The sequence below is a fragment of the Aethalodelphis obliquidens genome, unplaced genomic scaffold (assembly GCF_003676395.1).
Source record: "Aethalodelphis obliquidens isolate GAN/ISIS:26980383/991018 unplaced genomic scaffold, ASM367639v1 scaffold16, whole genome shotgun sequence".
NCBI lineage: Eukaryota > Metazoa > Chordata > Mammalia > Artiodactyla > Delphinidae > Aethalodelphis > Aethalodelphis obliquidens.
The window spans coordinates 20,528,788-20,553,934 of record NW_020837960.1 but is presented as its reverse complement, the minus strand read 5'-3'; the positions used below and the strand labels follow the sequence as shown (position 1 = coordinate 20,553,934).

Genomic DNA, 25,147 nt, shown 5'->3' with positions numbered 1-25,147 from the left:
GTTGACAGAGGAATTTCTATCTTGGCTGATTTAAAAAAAAAAAAAAGATGAAACAACTTCTGGAAATATTTAATAGTTGTGTTCTCTCTCCTGGACTTAGTTTGGAGCACCCGGCCTTTCTGCGGCGGATTAACAAGCCCGTAGGTTCAGAGACAAAGGCTGAGGTAGGGTTCCACCCCTGCAGGAAGGAGGGCGAGTTTATGATTCTCTGCAACACCAGTTAATGGAGCCTCTGGAGTCTTATCTCATGTTTTCCCAGATTCCAGATTCCCCAACATCAGTCAAGCAGTCCTGACTTTTATTGAAGAGACAATCTGTCTAGAGATATTACTGTTTCCTTAAGCAACTCAATAAAAAGACAAAGAAAAAGCCACAGGGTTAGTTCAACTATTCTGTAAGCTGACTTCAGAAAGAAAATTTTTATTCTATTTCTTAGGTATATCACACATATTTCAAAGAGGGGATAAATGGCATTATATGATATTTGATCAGGAAATGGCTTCCATTTTGACAGAATCCTAGAGAACACCAAGACATTCTGGCCTATAGAAATTTACCATAATTTTATTGACTGCATAAGATCCGGGGACATACACTGGGATCAATGTGGACCCTGGATTAGTCTGGATTCAAAGAAATAAATTTTCACAAAAATTCTCCTGATGAAATACTACATTATCTTCAAATCTCCACTCAATTACATTTCTTCCTATTACTCAGTAAAAAGAAAAGGCCGTGAGGGCTTCCTTCCATTGTCTGCCTTTCTAGGACCTCACTGTCTTTCTGATATTTCATGTTATTTGTCAGCACCATTTGGATCCCACATGTTGGCAACCTACCATATGGATTCTATACCGAATTAGAAGATTCATGTGATCTAAATTTTACATATCAGGGAGGGATATGTTATTGCTAAATGAGTAAGACTGAGTCCACTAAGAGGCCTCAAGGAGCTTAGGGTCCAATTGAGGAAGCCAGACTTAGCATATGATGAGCATCAGTTAAATACATCGGTGTGAGATGTCAGTAAATAACCAGGACATGTGTGTGCCACGGAAGACAGGGAAGGGGTCTGCAGGTGTACCGAGGAAGACTTCAAGGGAGAATTGAGACTAATGGATGGGTTGGGTTTGGACTAAGAGAATCCAGAGGCAGGCTTAATTTATAAGCTGTCTGATGAGTTTTGAGCAACTTATCAATTAGATGTTTAATTAGAGACAAGGGATGAGACAGATAGGAAGTTTGTGGCTAGACTATGAAGAACTTTGAGGGCACAGGTTAAGACTAAGGAGTAAGGTCAATATAAAAAATTGGTTTTTGCACTTAATAGTGACCAGGCATATGGTAGATTCTCAATTTTTGTTGAATAACCATATAGTTAATGAAAGAAGTTTCTCCTTTATAAGAGACTTTCAGGAGAAGATCTGAGAAAGATTGAATTAGAAAAAGTACTATTTGCAACTCAATGAGAATACTGTAACTGGGCAAAATGGATGCTAAAAATGTTATGAGAAATATTGATTGGGGGCTTCCCTGGTGGCACAGTGGTTAAGAATCCGCCTGCCAATGCAGGGGACATGAGTTTGATTCCTGGTCCGGGAAGATGCCACATGCTGCGGAGCAACTAAGCCTGTGCACCACATCTACTGAGCTTGCGCTCTAGAGCCCGCCAGCCACGAGCCACAACTACTGAGCCCGTGAGCCACAACTACTGAGCCTGCACTCTAGAGCCCGCCAGCCACGAGCCACAACTACTGAGCCCGTGTGCCACAATTACTTAAGCCCGCGTGCCTAGAGCCCACGCTCCGCAATAAGAGAAGCCACCTCAATGAGAAGCCCACGCACTACAACGAAGAGTGGCCCCTGCCCGCCGCAACTAGAGAAAAGCCGGCGCGCAGCAACGGAGACACAACGCAGCCAAAAATAAAATTAAATTAAAGAAAAAAAAACAAGAAATATCGATGGGGAACTGAACAGCTGGTGACTCAGTCAGCATCACCAAGTGAGACAGCCAGACGCTGCGTGTGCCCTGATGGGATCCAGGAGGACATGCTGGGCTACACATGCTCTTGCCAAAAACTGGTCCTGAATGGAATCACGCTTCCAGATCTAATTAACCAGTTTACTGGAAACGATGCTAAACAACATCAACAAAATTCAGAAAGGGGAAATTCTAGAGGACAAACAACCCAGTTTCTCCAACAAACAAAGGGCACAGAAAGAAACAGGGGATGTGAACATGTAGATTAAGTGAAATAGGCCAATGAAACAAAAGCCCTCTCTGTGAGAACTTAGGATTCTTAACTCAAGCAACCTACAGGTAAAAAGATATTTTTAAGAAGATTGGAGACATTTTAACATGAACTGAGTATTAGATGATATCATATAACACATAGTTCTTGCTGATTAGTTACATACTGGTTTACATGATACAGTGTCTGAAAATCTCCAGAGATGAAGAAGTGACCACCAAAATTACTGGCTGCAGAACCACGCTGTGCTGCTAGATCACCGCCGGCAAAATGCGTGTCGCGTGCCCCTGCCTCTCTCCCATTCAAGTCTGTTCCAAACTCAGGCCACACACCTGTGCATTTCGTTGGATAAATCTAATAAACATCTGTAATGGTAGCTTTATTTCACCCTTTAGGACATTAAAGGCCAGGCTTCGCTGGCTAGATCACAGAGTTTTGTGTAAGAGACATCCAGACAGGAAGAGAAAGGGGCGGGAACTTACCCTGTTCTAGTAACAGAGGACAGTGGGAAAAGGGGGTTAAGACAGAGAGAGACAGAGAGATGGTGGAGGGGAAGGAGGGAGTGATTAGGTAAGTGAGGATCACAGAAAGAGCAAGTGGGAGCTTGCCCCCCCCCCACCATTTCCCATTTAAGACTCTGGAAAGAGATCAGCTCTCCAGGGGTCCCTGTTCCAAGGTTGCACACAGCCAAATACACTACTGAACAGTACCTGCGTTGTCCACAGCCACTAGAAATTGTATTGGCCCAGCAACTAAGGGGCAATGCCTGGGGCAACAAAGGGGGACTTCAGACTCTGCCTCAGCAGTATGGTCAGTGTCACGCCTTGCCTGTCGTTAAAACAGGAAAACCACCTGAAGGGGGTCCTCTGCACTGGCTTAAATGGGGTGGTGCTGGGACTGCATCTCAAGAAGATTAGACACTTCCTTCTCTCCAAAGAAGTTGTCAATTATTTCTCCCTCCTAACTCCGCCCTCCCTTCCAGCTTCCCTCGCCAGAAGAAAAACACTTGAGCCTTATTCTGGGGGCAAGTGTGACTGTATTTTGAATATCATCCTTGACACTCACGTTCCAGGAGGGCTCTGACCTTTCCTGATTTTTCTACAGTCCTTTGCCCCCAGATATGCTTACTTACTAAGGAGCCCTCTTTAATCAGCCTTTAGTAACTAATATAGTAGATGACCTACGGTAATGCTAAAGAATTAAGGAAGCTGAATGCTGGAAGGCGGAGAGCAATTTGAATCTTCTGGAGAGTTTTCAAACCACACCTGCCGTGGCCGGAGATTCTGCTAGAGCTCTCACACCCCCATTCCCACCCCATGGGACGTGAGCAGGCTGTTTGTTTTGATAAAGAACTTCCAGTGAGTGAGAGAATGATGACCTTCAGGGAGAGCCGCTAGTTTAGAGTCTGCTGTATGCTGGCAGGAAAGATTTGCATTTTCAGTGCCATCACAGAGACCCAAAGAAGGGATAACTGAAGACAGCTGGAACTGGCTAGGAAAAGATTTGGGCAGCAAAATGTCCTTGTATAAGCAGGGCCCCCTGCTCAGGTGTTCCTCAGTGCCACAGCTGCCCTGGCCTGTGCTGAGTCTCTGCACCACTGTCCATGAGACGTAGGGTCACTGGTGAAGTGTCTACCTGGTGTGACTTCCTGGACCCAGATACTGGCTGGCGTGGAGGAACTATGCTACATTTTTGTCTGTTAAAGTGCAAATATTTGCCCTGTAAGAAAAAAATCTGAACGTCAGTGAGTTTAAAAATGAGTACGAGAGGGCTTCCCTGGTGGCGCAGTGGTTGAGAGTCCGCCTGCCGATGCAGGGGACACGGGTTCGTGCCCCGGTCTGGGAGGATCCCACATGCCGCGGAGCAGCTGGGCCCGTGAGCCATGGCTGCTGAGCCTATGCGTCCGGAGCCTGTGCTCCGCAACGGGAGAGGCCACAACAGCGAGAGGCCCGCATACCGCAAAAAAAAAAAAAAAAAAAAAATGAGTACTAGCGTCAGTAGAATCTACTGAAAAATTCATAAGCCGTGAATTAAACAAAAATCCTATCAAGTATGATATGATTTCATGGGAAGAATAGGTTACAAAACCAAAGTTGGAGTGGGATCCCCATTTTGCATTTATATGAAGATAGTACCTGTCTGTTGAGGGAAGCACGTGGAGGGGATGTGAGTGGAGACGGGGGTAGATGGAGGGGGTGGGATGTGAGGGTAGGGGTGATGCCAGGAGTGTGGGGGTGTGTGGAAGGGAGTGTGTGTTGGGGTTCGTGTGCACACGTGTGTGCATGCTCTCACAGGCCTAAACACAGCGAAAACTATAGTGGGCACCCAGACTTCTAAAACCTTGAAGGTTGGTATTGAAGGCAAAAAGGCGGTGCAAGGGTTCTGTCACTCCTCCACCCCGTTCCCCCAGTAAAACTCAATGATGTTTAAGAGCAAGAACTTTGGAGTCAGACCTGGTTTTCAATCCTAACCCAACGTTCACTAGCCGAGAGACCCTGGACAAGTTATTCAGCCTCTTGACATCATTCTCTCATCTGTAACACAAGGATATTTCTTAGCACCCATATGGGACTGAGCACAGTGTCACACATGGCAGACATTCAATAACGGGTAACTTTTAAAAATTCTAGCCCATTGCTCAAAATGGATCCCGAAAGAAAACTGCACCATGGCAACAAAATAATCTCCACGAGAGCAATTTTGAAAATATGTGCACATTCTATGGCTTCTTTATTTTTAAGAGGTTTTTTGTTTTTTTGGTTTTTAGAGAGGAAGAATAGAGTTTGCAAACTATTCTTGATGACTTGGGGCTCTTGGGACTAATGATAGAGTGAAAACATGAAGTCCACAGGCTAATGTTCCCCAGGGATTTCTACCAACCAAACCTTTTACAAGCGTTCTCACTTGTAAGCAAATAAACTGACTGGACCTTGCAGCCTCCTTATGTCTTGTCTCACCCTGTGACAAAGGTGCTGGGAGGCTGAGATTGGCCACCAGTCCCAGCAGGATGACACACAACCAGAGAGTTGAATGCAATCTGCCTAGAGGAGGTGGTGATAAATTTGCAGCCGTTAGTCTTTTGTTTTCTCTTCAGGTGGAATAATCTTTACTTTTACTAAATGATTAGTCTTCCAAATAATTAGAAAGCTTCTATAAAATTAGTATTTCTAGGTGATTTCTGAATTATATATTACTTCTATTTTTCTCTTTTTTTTTTAACTGGAGTATAATTGCTTTACAATGTTGTGTTAGTTTCTGCTGTACAACGAAGTGCATCAGCTATGTGTATACATATATCCCCTCCCTCCTGGACCTCCCTCCTACCCATCCCACCCATCTAGGTCATCACAGAGCACCGAGCTGAGCCCCCCATGCTATACCACAGGTTCCCACTAGCTATCTATTTTACACATGATAGTGTGTTTAACATCAAAATCAATCACAATTTTAAGCATTGTGGGGTTTTGCTGTAACGATTGGAAATTTAGCCAATAATAAATTTAGCCAACTTTGGAATTAGGAAGCAAATAGCTAAGTATTGGAAATTTATCCAATAATCACTTTGGAATTATACAGCAAATAGCTAGTGGAAATATGTGTTACTTTGCAGATTATCTAGAGTGCTTCTTAAACCCATTAAAAAGTAATTCTGGGGCTTTCTTGGTGGCGCAGTGGTTAAGAATTCGCCTGCCAATGCAGGGGACACGGGTTCAAGCCCTGGTCTGGGAAGATCCCACATGCCATGGAGCAACGAAGCCCGTGCACCACAACTACTGAGCCTGCGCTCTAGAGCCCGCGAGATGCAACTACTGAGCCCCCGTGCCACAACTACTGAAGCCCATGCACCTGGAGCCCGTGCTCCGCAACAAGAGAAGCCACCACAATGAGAAGCCTGCACACCACAACGAAGAGTAGCCCGGCTCGCCGCAACTAGAGAAAGCCCGCGCGCAGCAATGAAGACCCAGTGCGGCCAAAACTAAATAAATTAAATAAATAAATAAATTTTTAAAAAAGTAATTTCCCCCAGCTACTACAAGAAAGTTCCTGCTCTAAGTCAGGGACACCTACTCACTGATTCTCATAAGAATAATGCAAAGTACTTTTATGTTCTTAAAAATAAAAGCAGTATATGGCCCTTCTTTTTTCTTTTTCTTTTTTTATAGCCTCTATAGCATCTCCCTGCTAATGCTGTTCCAGCTGTAGAGTTACTGGGCCTAAATAGTGTTGAGATTCTCAACACTTCTAACTGCTGGTCTCCATAGGAACAGATATGCCTCCCTAAGCAATGGCTGGCTGCAGCAGGAGGGTCTCAGGTTCTGTTAGGGACCTTCTTGTGGTTACTGTAGCTGATGCCACCAATGTCCTCTAGTACATTCATGGGCAGAGGAAACAATGGTGGAATTCTTCTCTGTGGTGACAGTGGTTAAGGTCTGCAGGTAACACAGCTAGAGGGCAATGGGGGACTCAGCCAGCACCATGGAGGCTGACTTCAGGGCTTTAGAAGCATTCATTTCTCCTTCTGCTGCAAGGACCTAAATCGACAGAAATAAAAGCCTTTAGACAGCTTACAGCTGTCACCAGTGCTTTCTTTTCCTGGGTCTGCACTGACACTTCTCTCCCAGCCCCTACTTGGCCACCCATGTTTCATCTGCTTACTTCTTTGGCAAGGATTAGAGTTTCACATCCTAATGTGATGAGAGAAATTGGAGAAGGTTGCAGGAAGCAGGGAGATAGCTTACAAATTATGAGTCCTTAGATTTCATTCTCAAACAAGATAAAAGCGCTGCCTTTAACCCGAACAAATACAGGTCCATCTACCCTGGTGATGCTCTTGAGTCACCATGGAGCCTCACCACTGGCTGCTTTCGTTTTCAGAGAAGTCTGAAATTCAAGGCCTCCAACTGGCTTCTTTTCTGTCCTTTTTACTTATCATAGATTTTTTTTTAGATTTCATTCGGTTGCCAATTTTGTCTCATCCTTACAATGTAAGGATTGTTTCAAGCTCTCCCCGCTCTTGATGCAAGCAGCAGCAAGTGCCGGTCTGCAAACCCTCACTGGGACTCTCCTAAGTGCCCTGTTCCTCCTCTGGTCCTCAGACTGCCCAGGAATGACTGGAGCTCAGCTGCCCCTCTGTGCGCACTCACTGCCCACGTGCAAAAGCGACTCCCGGGCTTCCCTGGTGGCGCAGTGGCTGAGAATCTGCCTGCTAATGCAGGGGACACGGGTTCGAGCCCTGGTCTGGGAGGATCCCGCATGCCGTGGAGCAGCTGGGCCCGTGAGCCACAACTACTGAGCCTGCGCTCTGCAACAAGAGAGGCCGCTACAGTGAGAGGCCCGCGCACCGCGATGAAGAGTGGCCCCCACTCGCCGCAACCGGAGAAAGCCCTCGCACAGAAACGAAGACCTAACACAGGCATAAATAAATTAATTAATTAATGTAGGGGCTTCCCTGGTGGCGCAGTGGTTGAGAATCTGCCTGCTAATGCAGGGACCACGGGTTCGAGTCCCGGTCTGGGAGGATCCCACATGCCGCGGAGCGACTGGGCCCGTGAGCCGTGGACGCTGAGCTGGCGCGTCTGGAGCCTGTGCTCTGCAACAAGAGAGGCCGCGATAGTGAGAGACCCGCGCACCGCGATGAAGAGTGGCCCCCGCTTGCCACAGCTGGAGAAAGTCCTTGCACAGAAACGAAGACCCAACACAGCAAAAATAAATTAATTAATAAACTCCTACCCCCAACATCTTCTTTAAAAAATAATAATAATAAATTAATTAATTAATGTAAAAAAAAAAAAAGCGACTCCCAAGTCAACTGCTTAGAAGCTGCTGGAGCTTAGCAGAGAAACCAGAGATAAAGTAGAGGGAAACCTCCCTCGAGTCCCAAGTATGATTCCAAAGGGGGTACTTGGAGGCTTCTAATCTAATTGGCTTCTGATACTTCAGGAAACCCATCCACACAGATGTGAGGGCCATGGATCCAACAGACTCACGGACACGCCAGACCAAGCTGCACTCACATTTTGTAATTCTGACCTGCATTGTAGTCACCCCCCCTCCTCTTAGTTCAGTTCACGTAACACACCAGAAGGAAGATACTCCAAATACAGGCACCAAGTTGCCACCTCAGAATCATCAACTTTATAAACATGCAGGTTCCTGGGCCCACCAGAGACTCTACTTCACTGAGTCTGAGGTGAGGCCTGGGAATTGGTGTTTGCTTTGCTCATTTCTCTCTAGGAGGCTCTGCTGTGTGGCCAGAGTGGGGACCCACCTGGCTAAGTCACTGAGTATGCTGCCGAGTAACACCAAGCTTCCTCAAGGTGCATTAAGCTGCCTATGAGCTTTCAACTCAAGGGGAAATTCTCAGTAAAAACTGTGAGAAAGAAACCCTCTTCTTATTGAAATCGTTGAGGGGACCTGAGCTTCCTTTCAAGCTCCATCCTTGTTGGCTCCAAGGCTGGGAAGCTCACCCTCCAGTGCAGATGGAGTCGCCCTTACCCTGGCCCTGGCCTCCCGGGTGGCCTCAGCCTCAGCAGCCATGGACCTCTGCAACTGCCCGGGAATCCAGCCGTCTTTGATTTCCACTTGGGCCACCTGGGTCCCCCGCAGCTTGGTGGCGTCATCAAGTAAAGTCTGTTTCCAAGTCAAAAGAAAGGTCGTTGATCAGAAGACAGGTGTGTAATCGAAGTTCCTGCTATATGTTATATACGCAAGAAAAGTCCTCTTCTTTTTCTCCTTCTGTATTTACAGCATTTGAACTGAGACAGTTTGGAAAGGGGATAGGAGTTCTTACCGCCCACTTCCTGGTATTGAAGTGAATCCTGGGAAGGATTCAGAAACAAAACTTGATAGGTCTTTTAATAGGTGGTCTCTCAGCAGGTCCGCCCCAAACCATTCCTAATGAAGTCTATACTATCCATGTAGATGTGAGTAAATAGCCCACATTTTCTTGTCACTGACACCAAACTGGCAGCAATGGATTTTGTCCTGCTTCTGCCATTTGCAGCTGTGAATCATTGGGCCCATGACTTAACCTTTCTGATTCTCAGTTTTCATACTATAAAAGGTTTTCTTTCAGGATTGTCATGAGTTTTGGAGATAACACATGTTAAAATATGTATCGGTGCCCAGCAATAACTCAGTACATGTTATCACTGGGTACTTTTAGAGATATTATTTGTCTTGCTCTGTTTAACCCCTGACCTGTGGCTCAGTTTTAAACAGGTAGCAAGGCATATATATATATATATGCATATATATTTGCATATATTTGCATATATATGCGCATATATTTAGGCATATATTTTTTAGAGCAGAAGAAGCCTAAAATCAAAGACGTCCTCATCTTTTGTTAAAGCTTAAGACCACTGAAGATATCTTGCTGGTTATCCTGGAGGGGAAGGGATGAGAAAGAATGCCTTGAGAAATAATGAGACCAGATGGGTAGTTCCCTCAAAGGGGAAAGGGCAGAGATCTATGTGATACCAAATAGCAAGTGAGCCCTAGCTTTTCCGTGATCCCTGCAGAAAGCTGGGAGATGGGGAGAGCTCACAAGAAGCCAGTGACCTGACTGTGATGGGGAAACAGCTGAGTCGTTGAACTCGTGTGGCTCTTAAAATGACGTGGAGAGTTATCACGCAGAACTGATATTACCTTATAAAACCTCGGGGACTTTGCACTACCTTAGGGGCTGGAGGAGATGCCAAGAAGGGCCAAAGTTGAATTTCCCTCTTAACTTACAGAAGGCAGGCTCAGAATCAAAATGTTAATTGAGTCAAGAAAACACAGAAATGTGATCGTCTATAATCTAGGGTGTACGGGAGGTGAGATGGATACCTGTTACATCCTTATCAATATTACAATTATGACTGCTATTCATATCATTATTGATATTAGTACATGAAGTTGGATTTCCCAGGGATAGCAGTCCTGCGCTATCTCAACCAAACCTCCTTCTAACGTTCACATTCCACCGAAATGCCTGAGAAAGGGCAGCCCTTCCTCTGAAGTAATCTAAACTAAAAATAACTCTGATCTCTAAGCTCTTCAAAAAAGGCTAAAGTGTACAATGGTAATTCATAATTTTGAATTCCACACACACTCCAACAGCTCCCCGCTCCCACTCAGATTTTTAAATCTGGACCTCATGATTATAAAAAAAAAAAAAAAAAAGTGAAATCCCGAACTGAAGCCCATCTGTTTAGAGCAGTTGTGTGTGTGTGTGCGTGTGTGTCTGTGTGTGTGTGTGTCTGTGTGTGTGTGTGAGTGTGCGCGCGCTGCTTTGAACTGCTGATACTTGATCATCACTGTTAATTAAAATGAGAGAATTAAAGATGTAGGCTATTGGTCCTTGACGTCTTTACCTGGATGCTATGGGCCATCTCTTCTCGGCCAGCTAAGATCTGGGACAAGGTCTGTGTCCCTAAGACATTTCTCAGAGTGGTCTGAGCCAGCAGAAATGTGGCTTGCTGGACATCGCTGACATTAGCCACTGCCGAGACGGCACTATAGATTCTGTAATAGACCACTCCATCCACTTGAGTGGTCACAGAGTCTCGGTGAGGATCTGTAGAGCAGGAACACGGAAAATCACATGCTTATGACTTTCACAATGATTGATCCACAAAGGGTCAGCCAGTCCCAGAGCCCTCTCCACAGGAGGAGAGCTTTAATGACAACTCATGCCAGCATCACCAGAAATCTGTCCTGACTTGAATATACTATCATCCTTGTTGATAGCAAAATTCCTACACAGATGTGATCTGTACCTATCCCTGTAACTTCATCTTAGAGAAGTCAGAAGCGAAATAGGTATTTCCACTTTAAAATGTGATAGTAGAACCTGCTGGAATTCTACCATCTAAGTAGTGGTAGAACACCTGTCTCCCTGATACCTGAAATCTTTTTGGTTCTCAGTTTCAACAGGCTTGATGAATAGCAGTGCTTTTTAGAAAACAGATGGCACCAGAGACCGTGTTCTGTACTCAAATAAAGAAAAATTCATTTATAGAGGCTCTGCATTAATTGTTCTGAATTAACATGACAAGGTACTTTGGAGCAAATGAGCTTTCTGTGGGTACCACGAAAGCAGGACCTAGAACTCCCTTCTCCCATCTAGAACTGTTTACTATGGAGCCAGAAAAGGCCCATGAGAGCCCCTAAACATCCTAAGCTCTCTTATGATTAGGGCTGAATTCCAAAGTAAGGACTCTGCAGTTCCCACCAATGGCATGAAGACATCATTGTTGAGTCTCGATTGAGTTTTCTGGACCAGAGAGAGGAAGAGTAACATTTCCTCGTAAGTGTTGATTTTCTCACTTCTCATCCCCTTTGCCCTCCCACACATTTTCTTTTCTCTTCCTGGATCATTGTGTTTATCACAAACTGGCATGATTATTAGCAATTCTGTTTCTCTTCCTTATCACCCACTTACTGGGTCTGGTCATTTAGTTGCTGTCCTTTAAGAATTGAAAAGAACTATTTGAAATCCAGTTACAGGTGAGCCCTGTACAGTGTCTGCTCCTTTCCCATGCACACCCCACTTTGTTGCATCCAAACACTCAAAAAATTTAGTACAGTACACACGGTTATATTTAAAATGGATAACCAACAAGGACCTACTGTATAGCACAGGGAACTCTGCTCAGTATTCTGTAACAACCTAAACGGGAAAAGAATTCGAAAAAGAATAGATATATGGATACGTATAACTGAATCACTTTGCTATACACCTGAAAGTAACACAACATTGTTAATCAACTATGCTCCAATATAAAATAAAAAGTTAAAAAAACGTAATGCAGAGGTGAGTTATATCGCTATTACTAAAATATTTCCGGAGACGGTGATGGAAAGGATAACGTCCTGAGCGGCCACCAATAGTTTCAGCCCCCAGTACAATGACTTATCAGACTCTTCCAGGGGTCGGCTTGTCATTCTCCACCCCACTGTCTCTGCCATCTGTATCCCTTCTCTCTCTTCTCTCAGACTTTCTCCCACCCAGTCATTGCAGGTCTTCTAGCAATTCAGCCCTTGCTCTTGGCTTCATTCTCATTTGGCGAAACAAAGCCCCATAGTCTCAGGAGCCACCTCCCCAAGCAGATCTCTAAGAATTCAGTTCATCCTCCCCTTTATAGTTTGAAAACATATGATACAGTCTCAATGGTCCCTGTAACAGGGAAGATATTGGTTTTATTTCTAGAAACATAGCTTTAATCAGCATTACCTCCTGTGGAGGGATGTTGCACGTACCAGTCCGGAGATCAACTTTGACAAACACGTCTATGCAAGGCAGGACCAGGATCAAACCTATGCAAAAGAAAATATGGTTTAGAATTTCACCCAACTGAAAATAACTGCAACGAATTGTCTGCTAGCTATACAGTACATTATTTGCATGGGACTATAAATGCTTCTCAGATGATCTTCCATACGTACACCTATACCTTTGGGGAAATTATTTCCTGCTATGAGTCAATGACTAAAGAAAAGTGATTCCCTAGAAATTAAAATCTTTTGGTAAAAAGCTGAAGATCCTTGACAATTAATTTTTAGATTTTCTTTTGTAAAACATTCAACTTACTTCTATCCAAGTGTTGAGTGTGACATTTATTTAAAAGGATATTTTGGAAATTGGTTTCTTTATGTTAAAGGTATCTGTATAAAAGATTCAATTAATAGACTTTAGACCTTGAATATCAGTGACTGTCAACATTCTCATTTATCTTCATTAGTACTGAAGGAATGTTAAAATTGAAATCTTCCCAGGATTTCAGTGTCCCCAAAACCAATGTATTACAAAATTTGTAGTTTCTCTGTAGCTGTGTTCTAGTTTATATACAATGACATTCCCCGGTTGTAAATACTTTTACTCATCTCTTGTGAAGATTTGGATTGAGGTAGGGATAGGGCTAAGGAAACTCATTTGAGGATTCTATGACTCCTTAACACTGCCCTGGGGAAGGTTCTCTACAGCAAGCGCTATAAAGATTAGAACCACAAGGAATGTCAGCAAGATGGGGACACCAATCCATTTTCATTTACCAGAAAGATTCTGTGCTATTGTTTTTGTTTTTAAAGAAGAAACAACTTTCTACACTGAGTATCATGAAAAGGACAGGTAGCATCAACAGAAAACACTGCTAAGGTGCTTTCTTTCTTTGGGTGTCTAAACCTTTCTGGGGTAAGGATTACTTCCTAATTTACTTTTTTTTTTCCGGTGCTAAGTAACCAGTTAAGATCATGGCCCTTAGAACTAGAGAGAGTTAAGTTCCAGCCCTACCACTTACCAGCTGTGACCTGGGAACATTTATCTAATTTTTCTGAGCTTCATTCACCTAATATCTATAAGATGGCAGTGAAGATTAAGCAGGTGTCAGCATGATAATGAAATAAAATACTAAACATAGTGCCAGGCATGTATTCAGTGCTGAAAAGTAGCAGCTCCTGTTATGAACACTTTTATTATTAAAGCATAATTTACTATTTACAGAAGTGGAGATGTTTTCCATTAGCAATTTGGCCTGTTTTCCTCCGGCTCTTATGACATTTTGAGGTAACTTCTCTTAGCCCCAGAGACATGTATGACGAGATTAGTTATCCTGGGCGATTTAGTGGTGAACACTTCTGGGAAAATTCATTTAAAAGAGACTTTTCTCTAGAGTCCTGCAAGTTATAGCTATTTGACCTCTCTCAAATCCAATTTTATTCTAATTTATAATCTTGGCTTCACCACGTGAAACATGACCAGGACGGGGTTAACTTTGCTCTGGTATTTCTCACTTGGATAATTCTAACACCTCTATTTGGACAAACTCATAAAAATATCCATAATAAGCAATTTTTGCCCTCTTTCTTTTAGGTTCCTTATTAGACAAGTAGGATTGTATCAATACTACTTGAAATGGCCAAGTCTCCGTAACAAGCTTCCCCTTTGGAAGTTTCTCATATGTTTAAAAATGTAACAGATACCTGAGTGCCTACCGTAGTATATGGCCAAGTCCAAAGCGCACAGAGTGAATAAGGAAGTTCCTGCCCCCCCAGAGATCCTACAGTGCAGTTGAAGGGAGAATGATTTTACTTAAATACATCACATTAGGGGGAAGAAAGCAAATGTTATTAGAGAAGTATAGCAAATAACCATTCTCTTCCATGTGCCTTCCAAGATGCTGTTTGGAGAGCCTCCCCTGTCAAGAATATTAGAATCTATCATATGAAATTGCCATTTTGGTGGATCGAAACCAAACATTAGCAATTTCATAGGGTTCAACACAATATACACAAGAGAAGTTATGAGTATTAAATCAGTCTTACTCCTGAGGACTTTTAGTATCGATACTCCTGGCTCCCACAAAAGAAGATCCCATCCTTTTATGATATGAACAGTTTGGGACATTTTTTACTCTGAGGCTGTAGAGAAAGGATGGAAATAAAGACCACATTTGACGAAAGGAATTGTCAAATGGCTTCCAGCTCTATGTTGCTCTTAATCCACTTGTCAAGAGAGGACATTACCTTTGACTTTTCCATTGGCTCTTTCAAAGAGTGAGAATCAAACACCAGCTCCCGGAATACTCTCCCTGAGTAGCTTAATTGTCTCCCTTGGCCATTTACTCCCTCCCTTCATTCTTCTTTCATTCTCTTAGTGGCCCTGGTAATAAGGGACACCCAGCCAATGTAACCAGAGCCACTCTTTGTTCACATTCCCTGAAACTCTCAGAGGGAGTGTTAGAACACTGGTCCAGATTCCAAAGCTCTCCAGCTAATGGTCTAGTGATCACTTCTGTTAACTCAAGTAAGAGGACAAGATCCTTCAATTGTACAGAAAGGCAAGGGCTCCAGCTTCCGGTGATTTTTTTTTTTCAATAAATGTTTCCAGAGAAAATTTTTGGTGGCACTAGTAGCAGTAATAGGTGCCCGTGATCCTTATCACGAGCAGCTGCAGTGTCATACCTGGCCCTTTGGCTTTGTCAGCTTGGATGCGTCCCGGTCGGAATACAACAGCATTCGTACTCCTTAATAATCTAAGAGATTAAGGGAGAGTATTTAGTCTTAATGATTCATCAGCTCATGGAGAGAGCCCAGTTTATTTCCCAGGGTATTACCTTCAAGCACATCCATATGGAGATAGGGAAGGTAATGACCGACAGGAAAGAAAACGAAAACAGGATCCAGCCACATACACCAAGCCCTTTACTCTTGATGCCTAGGAGATGAGGAGGCAGTTCTGTAGCTGACATGGTTCTTAGGAAAGCGATTCAGCTGCGTGGGTGAGGAAACCGTCCAGAGGGCTGGCCAAGCCAGAATGGGGCTGCGGAAGTGACCTGAATCCACACACACGCACGATTGCAGGAAACACCACACACACGCGCGCACACACACACACACACACACACACACACACACACACGGAAAATGTTCCTTCAGGTTTTTAGATGAAAACTGACCTGTCCCTTCCAAGAAAAGTCTCATAGCAATCAATAACAGTAATCACCGTTACATTTACTTAGGGCTGCCATGGTCTATTATTCTCAAAATGCATAAAACTACCCGCCTCGGGATCATCAGGGTGTCATTTTAAAAGACAGATTTCTAGGCCCCCAGAATTCTCCAGGGGAAGTCTAGGCAACCTCTGGGGCAGATAGGTAGGTACTCTTATCCCCAAACAAGTCAACAGAGCACAAGGAGAAACATCTTCCAGAGTGCTTACGTTTGAGGTTCTATGAGAGGCTTTAACTTCCCAGTGTGGTGGCCTCAGGAAAGCCACTCGACCTTTCTGAGCCTCCATTTCTTCATCTGTAGGATGGGGATGGAAATTACCTACCTTGAAGGATGTGATGAGGATTAAATGAGATTATTTATATAAGGCACCTAGCCCAGACATTAATGCCTACCTTAGTAGATGTATATTACTACACTTATTCCCATCTTACAGATTGATAAATACTTCAGAAGTCTTTATATTCACTATTTCACCTTGTTTTAAAGCCTTACTGCTTCTTGGTTCTCTTCTCCTTGACAACGAGCCCCACCCTCAACCCTCCACTTCCTCCAATTGATTTCACATTCTCCACACAAGCAATAGAACTAATCATATGTGCTATATAACTCTACTCAGATAATCCACAAACACCTTATGTTATTAGGCCTCTATCTCAGTTAATGTCTTAACCATCCGCATTATTGTCCAGGTTAAAGACACAGGGTTATCATTGCCTCTTCCCTATCCAACTACAGAAGTCACTGAGCCTCACTGGTACCACCTCAAATTCAGCCTCACGTATCCGTTTTACTACAACGGGTTCATTGGCGAACATAAATTTACGAATATTTACAAAGGTTCTAGGGTTTTGCTCTTACAGATAATGCTGTGATGAGTCCTTTTTTTTTTTTTTTTTTTGCGGTACTCGGGCCTCTCACTCTTGTGGCCTCTCCTGTTGCGGAGCACAGGCTCCGGACGCGCAGGCTCAGCGGCCATGGCTCACGGGCCCAGCTGCTCCGCGGCATGTGGGATCTTCCCGGACCGGGGCACGAACCCGCGTCCCCTGCATCGGCAGGCGGACTCTCAACCACTGCGCCACCAGGGAAGCCCAAGTTTCTACTTTTTTAAACTGAATATGTTTGGGAGATGTTTCCATGTCATTACATCTGTATCTACCTCATTCTTCTTCATTGTTGCCTCCTATTCTAAATTTGTGACTCAGTTATTTAGCCATTCTCCTATCGATGGATATTATGGTTACTTGCAATTTTGCCTTTACAAACAAGGCTGCAATAACTGTGCTTGTACACGCCTCTCCCAGACAATTTGCATCTTGAGGAAAGCATTGAGAAGGCAGCACAGCCCTTGCGCCCTCTGGTGTGTTCCCTCCCTGCTGACACTGTCGTATTTGGTGTTCAGGAACTTTGGGGTGTTGGGGGCTGTGACATTAGCAGTGCTGCACACACAGGCAGCTGGGACTCCAACAAGGACATCAGCTATGCTTTACGCCCTGAGCAAGCCCTAGCCATGTCCAGACTAGCTACAGCCTTAACACCAAGCTGCAAAAGCAAGTGCTTGTCACAGAGAAAACTGCCCTGGCCTCCGGGAGCTCCTCTGCAGTCCCACCCAGCCCTATAGCATCATTACCTGAGGCTCTGTTAAGTACTAAATGTGCAGAGAGAGACCAGGGATGAAGACACGATTAATCTTCCAAGATTTACACCTGAGTGTTAGAATTACCCAGGTCTCTGCTGCTGGGAGGATTGGTGGAGCCTGGGGGTGTCATTAGCTCCGGTGAAAGTGGGGCTGTCGGCTTCCCCCGCAGGGCTGGGCAGCTCTGTAGCTGGGCGAGCACAAAGCACTGCTCTTGCAGCTTCCTGCAGAGCAGATCTTTCAGCCAGCCTTGCCCCTCCCCACCTCTCCCGCAGTTAAAACTGTGGATGCTGTGCTGAGAATTGGATTTGAGGATTCTAATTCCAGTTCAAAGGAAGTACTGGGACTGTATGACAAAGGCTCTTCAGAAATCTCCCTTTACCTCAACCTACACAAGGATTCTTCCAGAGCCTTCCCTGAGCCATTCCCTTGAGGGGACGATGGAAAGAAAATGGGCCACACACCCTCTCTGTTAGCCATGAAGCCCTGAGCTCATCTGATCATCTCTTGCTTTATCCAAATCCATAGATGGGTGTTTTCTATGGGTAATTGTCACCATACCATAAAGCCATCATCATATTACTTCCTGGTAGAGAACTGGACTTTGTCACCCCCGGAAAATTGCCCTCCGGTTTCTCATTCATCAATTTAACAAATATTTTACCAGTTATATGCCAGGCACACTGTGCTAGAGCTGCAGATACAAAAGAGAATAAGATGGCAAACTTTCCAACAGGAGTTGGAACAGGGCTTCCCTGGTGGTGCAGTGGCCGAGAGTCTGCCTGCTAACGCAGGGGACACGGGCTCGAGCCCTGGTCTGGGAGGATCCCACATGCCGCGGAGCAACTAGGCCCGTGAGCCATGGCCGCTGAGCCTGCGTGTCTGGAGCTTGTGCTCCGCAACAAGAGAGGCCGCGACGGTGAGAGGCCCGCGCACCGCGATGAAGAGTGGCCCCCGCTCGCTGCAACTAGAGAAAGCCCTCGCACAGAAACGAAGACCCAACAAATAAATAAATATGAGTTGGAACATCTTTCCCTCAATCTGCAAAATGAAAGGTGAGCCATAATGCACAGAACCTGAGGCCCAGCGCTGCTGACACTGGGGAGGACTCCGGGACTTCAGTTGGAAGGACTTTAAAGATAACTGAGGCCAACCCTGCATTTTGCAGCCAGAAAACTTCCTGGTTAGTGTTGTCACCATCATGTCAATCTCTCTTTAGGTAAAGTGGTACCCACAAGTTCCACAATCTTAGGCAGTGAGGCAAAACTAAGCTTCATTTGTCGAGGCACGCCTCTGGGGCTTTGTTCCTGGAGCTTAGATGCAGCCCATAGCACCAGAGGGGACTTAAATACCCTCTAGGACTAGGGATAAACACTCAAGGCAAGATTTGTAACTCATGTGAGGCTAGGAAATAAGGAAGAATATTCTAGATCACTAACTGCACTTAGATAGCTTTAGAAGTGGAAATGAATTTCAGGAAATAAAACAGACTAGGTGACTTGGTGGCTTATTTCCCAACTTTGGCTTGATCAACAGTATTTAAATATTAGATCAATTCTATATGCAATCCATGCCCACAGATCTGTGTTACTGTAAATAGCCATTTCCTCTCGAAGCAGAAATAGCCATTTAGGTAACAGGACAGCGTTTAAAATACCAAAACCGAATGATGTACATTACACATCAGGGAAATGAAAACGAAAACCACAATGAGATAAAAATACACAGCTTCCAGAATGGCAAATGCTAAAGACTGACGATGCCACATTTTAGCAAGGGTGTGGAGCAATGGGAATTCTCATGTTCGCGAATTAATACAATTATCTTGAAAAACTATTTGGAAGTATCTGTTAAAGCCAAACACACACTTTATGACTCAGTATTCAACTTCTAAGTAATATCTCAGAGAAATGAGTGCTGATTACAGTGAAAAACATACTCAGGAACGTTTATTGCAATTTTATTCGTAATATCCAAGAAATGAAGAAACACCCAAACCCACCAACACTAGAATGAATAAATAAAGTTGTGGTATGTTCACATAAAAGGTTACTCAGGAAGAAAAAAGACAAGGTTACTGCTATACAGTATTCAAAATATGGATGAATCTCATAGACAAAATATTGGGCAAAATAAGCCAGACACAATAGACACACTTTGTGATTCCACGTATAAGAAAGAGTACATACTGTACGACCTCGTATTGTATCATCTTGTTCAGGAAGAGGCAAAATTAATCTACTATGTTTAAAGTCAGAGTAGTACTGTCTCTAGGTAGTGAGTGGAGTTTTGTCAGTTGGGTATTATCTGGGAAGAGATAAGGAAGCTTTTTAGGGGGATGGAAATGTTCCATGTCTTGATCTGGGTGGTGATTGCATAGACTTCCACATATTGAGCCTGTGGAAATAAACAAAGATCAGCCAGCTAGAAAAGCAAAGGGTATTTATTCAGGCTCTCACAAAAGAGTCAGCCTCTATCACTTATGTTTTGGCAGAGACTCAAAGGCAGGCAGAGGAGTGGGAAAGCTTTATGGTGGAAAAGGGGGGTGTGCCCTGATTGGAGGCTGTTGGCCTAGGGAAGCTGTAGGTGGACAAAATAGAAGCAGAGCATCCTACGTGATTGGTGTAGGGGTACCTGCTTGGTTTTCTTTTGCTGGACCTAAATTGGAATCGGGGACAAAAAGCAGGGGAGCTGTCACTTATTAATCAAGTCCTGGCCATTTGGGGCTGAATGTTACAGAAGTAATTATGTAGCTTCCGATAACAATGTGGTTTCCTGAGAATCTGACATCAAGCAGGCTGGCTTCCTGGGCTGATTATTTTAGATAAAAGGTTGGTTTTCTGGGCTGGTTGCTGCAAGTTGGTGGTCAGAATTCTATTTTTAGATATGGTCCAGCCTTTGTCTGTTGTGTATTCAGTCTGTCAGGCCAAGCACTTAAGACTTGCGCACTTTACTGTATGTATCTCATACCTCAATAAATGATTCACACAGAGACCAGAGGATTCCTACGGGCAGGCTAGCATTGAAGATGGGAAACTCACTGCTTGTTCTGAATTCTCAGAAAGAAGAGGACAGAGAGGCGGGAAGAGCTTTAGCACAGCCAGCCTAGGGACAGACAGGCGACAATGCCTCACAGGGATGGAAAGTGCAGGTCCTTGGTCGGGGGACCCTGTGTTCAAATTGAGACGCCGCCATTTGAAAGCTAGATGACATCTCATGAGTCACTAAACCTGCTGAGGTCTTACTCTCCTTCTGTTAACCCAACAATAACTAGTTGTGAGAGTTAAATAAATTACATGTAAAGGAATTATTAGCCATATCAGGAGGCCTTCTAGTCGGCCAGGCCACTGACTAGGATTTTCCTAGAGGTCTTAACATTTCCTTGGGCTTGCCTCGCCATTAAAGAGATTTCCCTTTCCCTTGAGCATTTCCTTTAGAACGCTTAACTTTGTAAATCCTTTCTCTGCCCCTTTGAGGTGTAAGTCTTTTTAAAAGCCTCTTGCCAGTTTTACAATCTGGGACTATCTTTCTCAAGGACCTGGGAGCCATTCTCTTGAAATGTAATCATCAGGTAGATAGCATCCCTAGCTCCCAGTCTCTGTGGGCCAGTAGGAGCCTAACTTCAGTAGGTACCATGCTCCCAGTTGTAAAAACACACCCTGTCATAAAGATGTGAGAATTTTATTAGCAAACCAAACCCAGACAGCCTATAAGCACCGCACAAAGCCCTTCATGCTTTCTCACTAGCGCACTCCAGTCTTTAAAAACCCCACACCCTGGGGAATTCCCTGGCGGTCCAGTGGTTAGGACTCAGCGATTTCTCCGCTGGGGCCCGGGTTCAATCCCTGGTCGAGGAACTAAGATCCCGAAAGCTTTGTGACGTGGCCAGAAACAACAACAACAATAACAAAAACCCCCAAAACTCCACACCCCTTTGTTTCAGTGGTGTTGGTTCAGATTGAGGTTTGGCTTCTCTCCTATGGCAGTAAGCTTGTCTAAGGTTTTGCTTTCTTGCCTGTTTTAATTTTGTCTGGTTCAATTTTGCTTTGACAACTGAATATTTTTTAAATTTTCCTTTATTGATTTATTTTTCCAGATGGAATTCTAAATATCACTTGTGGATGTTCTGTTCCATCCAGATGATGACTCCTCTCTATGCGCACGAACTGCATTTTCAAGGAGAACATACAATAAAACCCTAACCCCTGCAGGTTTCTACCTCCTAAAGCGATCTGGTCACTGACTGTATAAGTTCTTTCAGATAACTTTTAGAACCTTAAACAAGATAGAGGGAGAGAGGGAGAGAGAGACACACAAGATTTTTGGTGCAAAACTACCAAATCAGAGCTAGATGATGATTTTATCATCCTTGTACTCCTAGGACTACAAAATTCCATAATCCCAAGAGTCTTCTAAACTGTCAGATTTACATCTCAACTACAGAAGGATGATCTGAGCTTAGTAGTTCCATGAACTTCAGACACGGTTATACTAAGTTTCTTTTTTACCATTTGGTCTTTTTAAGAAAGAGTTAAAATATATTTTGAAATGGAATGTTCAAAAAGGTGTAAAAATAATGTTTTTCATACCTTATATACCCCCTTTCAGCTAAAGAATTTAAGCATTGCCAACACAATTAAAGCCCCCTCGTGTGCCCCGCTCGTGACCTTCCCCCTCCGCCAGAGGCAGCTTGCCCGGCAGCTTCCTCATGGTAAATCCAGTGGGGCTCCACCCCGCCAGTCAAATGCAGCAGCAACTCCCAAACCTGCCATTCAAAGACCAGGCTTGACACAGGGGTTCTTAGCTTACCCGTAGTTGAGCTTTTCAAGTGGCAGTGCTGGCTATCTCACTTCTGGGTCTAGGTGACTAGGTCACATGCTAACAGCACATAAACATCCCCTGCAGTAGAGAAAGCACCGAAGTCCTCACATACTTTTTGCCTCGCATGGGCCTTTGTGTCCGCCAGACCCCCATTCACATCCCACATTCTCCTTTCTCGCACCTTCTTTTCTAGGAAGATTTTCCAATCTTACCTTCACCTTTGGGAGCTCCTCTACTGAGTTTCTAAAACACCCTCTATCATCACTTTTCATAGTACACTGTAATTTTTAGTTAACTTTCCTGTAGATTTTTAGTGCTTTGGGAGCAGGCGTTTTATTTTTACATCTCTGTCTCCTGATACACAGTAGATTCTGGATTCATTCATTGAATGAATGAAGCGGGCGGCACCCTCGATGCTTTGAACTATCAAGAATGATGCCCAGCAACAAGATAGACTTATTGATCTGTTTGAAGCTTCTTGTTTGGAAATAACGATCCATCAGAGGAGATTCTGTTTGCTTTCAAGAGAGTCAGTTAACCTGAGAACCACACGTACATCTTCGCATTTTCTCCTTCATACATACTATCTTACACCCTCAGCCCCCCACACCGGTATAAGAAGAAAATAAAGAGAAAATGTTTTCCTTGCATCATTCTCCTCTCTCGCCAGCCCCCCTTCCTGTCTGAAATAACTACCAATAGCAACAAGTGCAAATACTTTGTTCTGAAGATTTATGCCCATTCTCACGATAGTGTTATTTATAAGAGTGGTAAATCAAAAACACTCTGAAAGTACAATGGAGGGATAATTAAGCAAATCATGATACAGCTACACAATATCATATTATAAAATTTTTTAAGGTACAAAAACATGAGAAAATTGCTATGGTATATTGTTAGAAGAAAGAAGTAGTAGGATGCAAAATTATACAGATGGTATGATCTCTCTTAGCAGAAACAATATGCTTAGAAAAAATATTTGATAAAAATTAACCAAAATATTAACAGGGATTAATTCTGAGTGATGGAAGTATGACTGGTTTATACTTCTCAGAGTTTTCTTATTTTTTGCTACCTTTATAATTTTAAAAAGCAATTTTAAAATGAAAACTAATCATGTCAAGTAAAAAAAAAAAAGTACTCTGTGTTTTCAGAGCAGAAAAGACCAGGTGCTTCTCAGGGGAAAAATGAAAGGTGTGTGCAATAAGAACAGGCACCTTCCCTGGACCTGGGGAGATCGATAGTATTACAAATTCTTCCCTCTTTTCTGTTCACTTCCGATCCTGTGGAGATACAGTCAGTAAAATGGTCTCAGCAACTTCCCGGCTCTTTCTCCAGCGAATCAAGGATTTTAAGCACCGAACATAAAATCTAAAGTGAAACCCAACGGGTAAACACTATCTTTTCATCACCTGTGAATTATCTGTCCTCCTGCCTTTTTCTCTGAAATATGCACACAGCTTGCGTCAAGAACTTTTTTTAGGAAAAATGCAGAATTGCTGAAAAGAAATACCGTGCGACTCAAAGTGTGGTCTCAGTCTGGCAACCTCATGAGCTTAGGAATTTACTTGGAGGCAAACTCTCAAGTCCATCCCAGACCTCAGGAGGAGAACTTCTGGAGGTGAGGACTGCTCTGAGCTTTAAAAAACTCTCCAGGAAAATTCCTTTGCACATTGACATTGAGAAGATTTCTAAGACTGAGATGATCAAGATTCCAATTAACTTCACTTTAACTCTTAAAGAAAAAAAAGAAAGAAAAAAAAGAAAGAAAAAAAAGAAAGGGGTAGGACTTTATGGCCAAGGCTAATGAGTAGTGGTGTACTAATAACAGTGAGGACGCTGGGGGAAAAGCCCTCACTTATAGCATTCTGTACATTCTGATCTACCCTTGTGACGTCACCGAACTTGGAGTCAGGAAGAGATGCACCCTAATGGCTTTCAAAAGCTAGGACAAACCTGGGGGTGATAACTAAGACTCATTTATTCATTTAATTCTCGCAACATTATGAGTGGAAATTTCTGTACAGCTTGAAGAACCAAATGATGTTGTCTTGTTAATGTGTCCAAGAAGGAGGAGGGCAAGGGCAAACTTATCCCACAAATCTCAGAGAAGGACTGATATTGCATCTCACAAACTGCCTAAAGCATATGAAATAGAAGTTGTAACATAATAAGCCCCATTTTGGTTTGATCTGTGATAGGGCAGGTTTGTCATTATAGTCAAAACCCAGCACCAAGTAAACCCATGAGCACTTTAAAATATTTCACTGGTGATACAGCTTCAATCGTGCCATTTATCCAGTTGCTGACTCAACCTGTTAAACGGAAACTAAAATGTCTCATGAAACTTCTTGTTTAAAAAGATAATCAAGGGTACCCTCGAAGAGACCCCCCCACTTGCACCTTCCAAATGATGTTCACTGCCTCCAGTATATCCACGTTGCTAGGTCAACTTCACGAGAAAAGTTTCTTTTTCAATCCAGGTATATACCTCTAAATGTATACTTTCTTTTACAAGCTAATAATGACAAATGCGTTCTCTATTTCTAACCTGCACTGTGACTTCTTTAGCAACATAAAGTATAGAGCACGGGTTAGGACACACACACCCCACCACCACCACCACCATCATCATCACTTTCTGGACCTTCAACAAGTTTTTAAACTCTCCAAGACTCAATTTTCTCCACCATAAAATAAGGTTATAAAAAAATCTACCTCAGAATTATTGTAGCATTTAAAAATATAACGTGAGGGCTTCCCTGGTGGCGCAGTGGTTGAGAGTCCGCCTGGCGATGCAGGGGACACGGGTTCGTGCCCCGGTCCGGGAAGATTCCACATGCCGCAGAGCGGCTGGGCCCATGAGCCATGGCCACTGAGCCTGCGCGTCCAGAGCCTGTGCTCCGCAACGGGAGAGGCCACAGCAGTGAGAGGCCCGCGTACC

The 25,147-nt window shown here is 43.7% G+C and overlaps 1 protein-coding gene and 1 long non-coding RNA gene across 2 annotated transcripts in view; both read right to left on the bottom strand.

The window, feature by feature from the left end:
- Positions 1 to 6,180: 6,180 nt before the first annotated feature.
- Positions 6,181 to 16,676, bottom strand: STOML3 (stomatin like 3). Its single transcript, XM_027116454.1, is given in 8 exon segments — positions 6,181 to 6,643; positions 6,645 to 6,784; positions 8,748 to 8,882; positions 10,613 to 10,807; positions 12,466 to 12,557; positions 15,201 to 15,253; positions 15,255 to 15,271; positions 15,353 to 16,676. Coding segments are annotated over 8 exon segments (849 nt in total). The 5' UTR covers positions 15,488 to 16,676; the 3' UTR covers positions 6,181 to 6,561.
- A 1,665-nt stretch (positions 16,677 to 18,341) lies between these two features.
- Positions 18,342 to 25,147, bottom strand: part of LOC113625677 (uncharacterized) — a 13,832-nt gene continuing 7,026 nt past the window's right edge. Inside the window, exon 3 of the long non-coding RNA XR_003434792.1 lies at positions 18,342 to 22,281. This is a non-coding gene — a long non-coding RNA (uncharacterized LOC113625677). The remainder of the gene's footprint in view (positions 22,282 to 25,147) is intronic.